Source organism: Rutidosis leptorrhynchoides, chromosome 4, assembly GCF_046630445.1.
Source record: "Rutidosis leptorrhynchoides isolate AG116_Rl617_1_P2 chromosome 4, CSIRO_AGI_Rlap_v1, whole genome shotgun sequence".
Taxonomy (NCBI): Eukaryota; Viridiplantae; Streptophyta; class Magnoliopsida; order Asterales; family Asteraceae; genus Rutidosis; species Rutidosis leptorrhynchoides.
Genome location: NC_092336.1, coordinates 247,598,374 through 247,605,017, shown reverse-complemented (window position 1 = coordinate 247,605,017; position 6,644 = coordinate 247,598,374). Strand labels below are relative to the sequence as shown.

Genomic DNA, 6,644 nt, shown 5'->3' with positions numbered 1-6,644 from the left:
TGTGACTCGTACCTTTGTCAAAATATAATCTTAAATTATCAATAAACTATATCATTTAAAGTGTATCTTAAACTTTCGAGTGTTTTGGTCATTTACTTCTATAAATCATTGTCTCGCTATTTGTTAATATATATAATAACAAATCGTTTTATGACCAAGTTAATATATATTTTCAACATTCATAAACACGTTTTAAATATACGTCGCAAGTTATTCATACAATTAATATTCCAACTTATCATATATATTCAAATAAATATTTAAACTAATAAGTTTAATGTACGGTATTAAACAATTAATACATTGTTACATTTTCGAGTTATAGTATATATATATATATATATATATATATATATATATATATATATATATATATATATATATATATATATATATATATATATATATATATATATATATATATATATACATATAATTGTTCGCGAATCGTCAAGAACAACCGAAAGGTATTTGAATATATGAAAGTAGTTCAAAAATTTTGAGATTCAGTTTTACAGACTTTGCTTATCGTGTCGGAAATGTTAATCATACAAAGATTAAGTTTAAATTTGGTCAGAAATTTACGGGTCATCACAATAGGATTTCATAAAATCTCTCTTGAATGAGAGATGATTGTATTCATTCATTTAAATAAATACAATATTAACAAACTTCCTAATGTATAGGAGATACATACAATCATGACTATAATTAAAAGATTACAAAGTATATTCTAGAAACAATCTATTTTTGAGAGAGATATTCCATTACCCCCCCGCAAGCGTAGATGGGGGAGGACCAACACGAAGCTTGGAGCGAAAACCTGCAAAAAGAGGACACGTGAGACTTTTGGTAAAGATGTCAGCTAACTGAAGATGTGTGGAGACATACTTGGTATAAAGTCGACCCGAAAGTACCAATTCACGAACAAAGTGATAATCAATGTCTATATGTTTAGCACGTTTGTGAGAGATGGGATTTTGACTCAAAAACAACACACTTCTATTGTCACAGAGAAGCGTGGGGCGTCCGGAAGGTAAAACATGAAGTTCTCGAAGGAGGTAAGTAATCCAGATAATCTCAGAAGCAGTATTGGCCAATGCACGATACTCAGATTCACAGCTAGAGCGAGAAACCGTTGGTTGCTTCTTTGCACTCCATGAAACAAGATTCCCACCTAAAAAGATAGAGTAGCCGTAGGTAGACCGTCGAGTCTCTATACACCGAGCCCAGTCAGCATCAGAATATCCTGAGATATTTGGAGATGATGAATGAAGAAAAGATAACCCATAGGATATTGTGCCTTTAATGTACCGCACGATACGTTTAACAGCCTGAAAATGAACCTGCATGGGAGCATGAAGAAACTGACTAACTTGATTCACAACATAGGAAATGTCGGGCTGTGTAATGGTAAGATATTAGAGAGCACCAACTAGTGAGCGATAAAGCGTAGGATCCGGAATGGGAGTGCCTTGAGAAGTGAAGTAAGTGGACGGAGATAGAGCGGTGGAAACCGGCTTAATATCCAACAATTTTGCTCGAGCAAGAATGTCATAAGCATACTTAGATTGACATAAAAATAAGCCAGAATCATGATAAACGACTTCCAACCCAAGAAAATAATTTAGCTTACCAAGATCAGAAATAGAAAATTCCTTGTTGAGGCGAGTTATGAAGTGACGAATAAGAGAAGCATTGTTGCCCGTAAGAATAATGTCATCGACATAAACTAATAAATATAAGATATGAGTCGCCTTTTTAAAAACAAACAAGGATGTGTCCGCTCTACTACAAACAAAGCCGAGATCAACTAGAAAAGAGCTCAAGCGTTGGAACCACGCTCTTGGAGCTTGTTTAAGTCCATAAAGGGCTTTCTTTAGTCGACAAACATGATTTGGGTATGTCGCATTTAGAAAGCCTGGTGGCTGCTCCATATAGACCGTATATGTGAGATCACCATGCAAGAAAGCGTTCTTAACATCAAGTTGGTGAAGGTTCGATTTCTTAAGAACCACAAGTGATAAAATAATGCGAACAGTAGAAGCTTTGACAACAGGACTGAAAGTGGCGGAATAATCAATGCCCGGAACTTGAGTGAAACCCTGAGCAATAAGACGGGCTTTGAACTTATCAATGGAACCATTAGCTAGAAACTTAGTACGAAATACCCATTTTGAACCGACAACATTTGTGTTAGAGGGACGAGGTACGAGATCCCAAGTGTTATTAAGTTTAAACACTCGCATTTCATCACACATTTCCGTATACCACTTTGGATCCTTGGCAGCCGACTTGAATCCTTTTGGCTCTTTGGTTGTGAACAACGCATGGTGTAAAGCGGATGTGGAAACATGAGTAAGATCAGCATGATAACTTGGCTTAAAAATGCCCGCTTTGGCACGCGTTGTCATAGGGTGACCATAGGAAGTAGATGTTGTAGGAGGTGGATTTGGTTGCGGCTCTGGGGCTGCAACAAAAGTAGTTGAAGGCTGCGAAGTAGTGGTGGCAGGTGGTAACGGGTTATCAACAATTGGTGTATCGTGACAGAGATCACATGGGGCATTCAGAGCAGGTACAACAGGTGGAGGCTGCGATGTAAGAGGGGCATCAGGTATGGGAATGTCGACTAGATGATCATCACAATAAGTCGACAAGGTGGAGATATGAGGCATAGATCCCAACTGTTTTCCTTGAAATGGGAAGAAACACTCATCAAATTGAGCATGACGAGTGGTGTAGACTCGTTTTGTGGATAAGTCAAGGCACTTGTATCCTTTGTGTTGCGAACTATAACCAATGAAAACACATGGGGCACTTCTAGGCGCAAGTTTTTGAGATGAGTAATCGTGGAGATACGGGTAAACACAACAACCAAATACTCGAAAATTTGCATAGTTAGGTGTTGTGGAGAATACCAACTCATATGGAGAAATGTTGCCCAGAAGTTTGGAAGGAAGCCGATTTATGATATGAACTGCAGAGCTAAATGCGTGTACCCAATAAACAGACGGAACATGAGCATTAAACATAATAGCCAACCCTGTCTCAACAATATGACGATGTTTTCGTTCCGCACGCCCGTTTTTGTGAAGACCCGTCCTAATCCATTCGGATGAAGTCCACATCGATTATAAACGAATCACAATAGTTGATTACATCGGGAGGTACTTGACCTCTATATGACACATTTTACAAACATTGCATTCCTTTTTAAAAGACAATCTTTCATTTCATCGAAAGTTGACAGGTATGCATACCATTTCATAATGTCCAACTATAAATGACCTAATCTATCATTTACTTAATAGCAATCTCTAATGAACTTCAACGGCTCGAATGCAACGTTTTATTTTTAAATATGTCATGAATGACTCCAAGTAATATCTTTAAAATGAGCTAATGCACAGCGGAAGATTTCTTTCAAACCTGAGAATAAACATGCTTTAAAGTGTCAACCAAAAGGTTGGTGAGTTCATTAGTTTATAGTAATCATTTCATTTCCATCATTTTAATATACCACAAGATTTTTAATATAATAAAACATGCAGAAGTCCCATTTCAACTGCACAACAAAAATATCATTCATATGAATTGAACACCTGGTAACCGACAATAACTAGATGCATATAAGAATATCCCCATCATTCCGGGATCCTCCTTCGGACATGATATAAATTTCGAAGTACTAAAGTATCCGGTACTTTGGATGGGGTTTGTTAGGCCCAATAGATCTATTTTTAGAGTTCGTGTCAATTAGGGTGTCTGTTCCCTAATTCTTAGATTACCAGACTTAATAAAAAGGGGCATATTCGATTTCGATCATTCAACCATATAATGTAGTTTTGATTACTTGTGTCTATTTCGTAAAAACATTTATAAAAATTGCGCATGTATTCTCAGCCCAAAAATATAAAGGGTAAAAAGGTAAATGAAACTCACGCATATAAATATTGTAAATCAGTTAATAAAGCATTTGATGTATTCTCAGCCTAAAATTTGTAATAAGTAAAAAGGGCAAATGAAACTCACCATACGATATTTTGTAGTAAAAATATGCATACGACGGAACTGAACAATGCAAGGTTGGCCTCGGATTCACGAACCTATATCATTTGTATATATATATTAAAACATATTCTTGTAATCGAATAAATATATATATTATTATTAATGATATAATTTTTATATTATTAACTGATATGTTTTTCATTGTTAAATGTTTTCATTGGCATTTAAAAGTATTAATATAGTTAAGTTATGTATGTTAAATATATTTTTATTGATATCATTTTGTATTAATAACTTGTATGTTTGGTAAATGTATTCATTTTATGTACTTTAAATAAATAAAAATATAGTTATATTATATGTATTAATTATAGTTTTATATAACTAAGTTATTTGATAAAATAATATTAATGTTAAAAATAATAATAATAATTATAAAAATCTTATTACTAGTGGTAATCTTACTAAGAATACTTTTGTTAATAATAATACTAATTCAAAAATGATACTAATACTATTATTAATTATAATAGTTTGTATTATTTTCATATTAACAATAATAATAATATTTTTACTCATATTAATGTTAATAATAATAATGATAACACTAATAATACCTAATGATATTACTTAATAACAGGAATGATAATAATGTTATTTAGCATATTTATATTAACTAATAATATCAATAATTTATAATAACAATAATAATAATAATGATAATAATAATAATAATAATAAATATCAAATTATACCTTAGAAACACTAAAAAGAGATAAACTGTCTGGGACGAGACTCGAACCCGAGACCTCTCGCTCATCCACTAACCTCCTAAACCATTCTGCCAATTTCGTTTTTCTGATTAAATTTATCCCCGAAGTATATATTTAACCCGTGTTATATTCTCCCATGTTCATCATCTTCTTCCTCTCTTAAACTAATTTATTCATCACCATCTAACTATCATCAATCTCGGATCATCATCTCATCTTCCCATAACCATCATCATTTTATCTATCATCTAACACATCAATATCAACTTAATCATTTATGTATCATCTTCTAAACATCATCAATATCTTCACAGAAACATCATTATAATCATCATCATATCGGTTTATCATAAAATTACGGATCATCATCTAAACATCGAAATCATCATACGTTGCCACCACAATCAACACCATACACAATTGTTATCAATATATTCTCATTGCTACCTCTTCTATCTTATATCATATCATAAACGCCGTCATTTTACATTCATTAATATGTATCGTTCATGGTGACTGGAAGCAGGAGTAGATACATTCATAGCTGCAGTACGTAATTTGGGTTTCGTAAAGAAGAAAAGGAATGGGCTTAAGTACGGCCCAATAGCAGTTTGACAAGCCCATATAAACTTGTGTTGTGTATTTGACCCATTTAAGGAATTTGATAGGGTTTCGGTTATAGAAAAAAAAACGCATAAGAAAGTAAGTAGCAACGTATAGTGCACGTGGGGTTGTTAGGGCTCATTGTTTGTCAGACATCCATAAAAGAATAGAAAAACGTTGGTGTAAGGAATAATTAAATAAATCAGAAGTTTGTAAGTGGAAAACAGAAACAAGAAGAATTTATACGTGGACATCCTTTTCTTCAAATCAGTCGCCATCCTTCTTCTTTGAAACGTCATCAATCATTCATCTTTATCACTAATTCATATTCCTAATCATCTATCTTCCTAATTATTAAACATTAGGTGTGTGATGAATTTTTGACCCAACAAAACCTTGCATAGCGGCCTATATCAGAAACTGGAATAAGGTCCACACCTTGGAACTTAAGATTCGAAATAGAAAATAGAAGCCATCATTATCTAACTTTCTTTATCATGTAAAAAAAAAAAATATATGTGTAAGTGGTATGATCCCACTTTGGTCGGCCAACAAATTGGAAAAAATAAAGAAACACACTACATCAACTTTTAATTGATAAAGTTATTCGATGTTTGCAGTTCAAATATATAAAGCAAGTGGTGATTAGGGATGGTTTCTAAAAAAATAAAGCAACTTTGCATGAGGGTGTGACGGTTTCTCAAAAAAAAAAATTTACCCGATGAGTAACAGTTGCAGCGAGTAATATCAGCTGCCTAGGGGGTTCATTTAAACAGAAACAGATGCATAATCTCTTGATCAAGCGGTTGTATCGATGACATAAAGAAAGAACCGTAAACGAGTAAAAGAGAAAGAGAAGAAGAAGGAGAATGATGATGGTGATGGCTATGGTGGTGATTTGGGGTTCGTGTGTTGTGGTTTAATGGTGGTTCATGTTTATGTTTCTCGGTTAACAATAGAAGCAATAGTGGAGTGATGTTTCATGGTTGATGATAGTAACGAGGGAGAAGATTTTAATGACTTATGTCTAATGAGATAATTATTCGTGATATAATGAAAGTGATCTACAAGAATTATTTATTCCAAAGGAAAGAAGACAGAAAAAATAAAATAAAGAAATATGAAGATCGAATATATCTGTTGCAAATTTGTACTAACGATACGATATAAAACAATTTGAAGACAGAAACAAAAATCAGACATAGTATGGATGGGGATGTGAAACCTATTTTGGATTTTATGAATTCTAAATACGTA

General features: G+C 33.3%; 1 protein-coding gene across 1 annotated transcript; it reads right to left on the bottom strand.

The window, feature by feature from the left end:
- Positions 1–767: 767 nt before the first annotated feature.
- Positions 768–1,352, bottom strand: LOC139841536 (secreted RxLR effector protein 161-like). Its single transcript, XM_071831747.1, has one exon. The coding sequence runs from the start codon at positions 1,350–1,352 to the stop codon at positions 768–770; it is 585 nt and encodes a 194-aa protein (XP_071687848.1).
- Positions 1,353–6,644: the final 5,292 nt, after the last annotated feature.

Coding starts and splice junctions, on each gene's coding strand:
- LOC139841536 (XM_071831747.1), bottom strand. CDS start 1,352: ATGCAGGTTCATTTTCAGGCTGTTAAACGTATCGTGCGGTACATTAAA.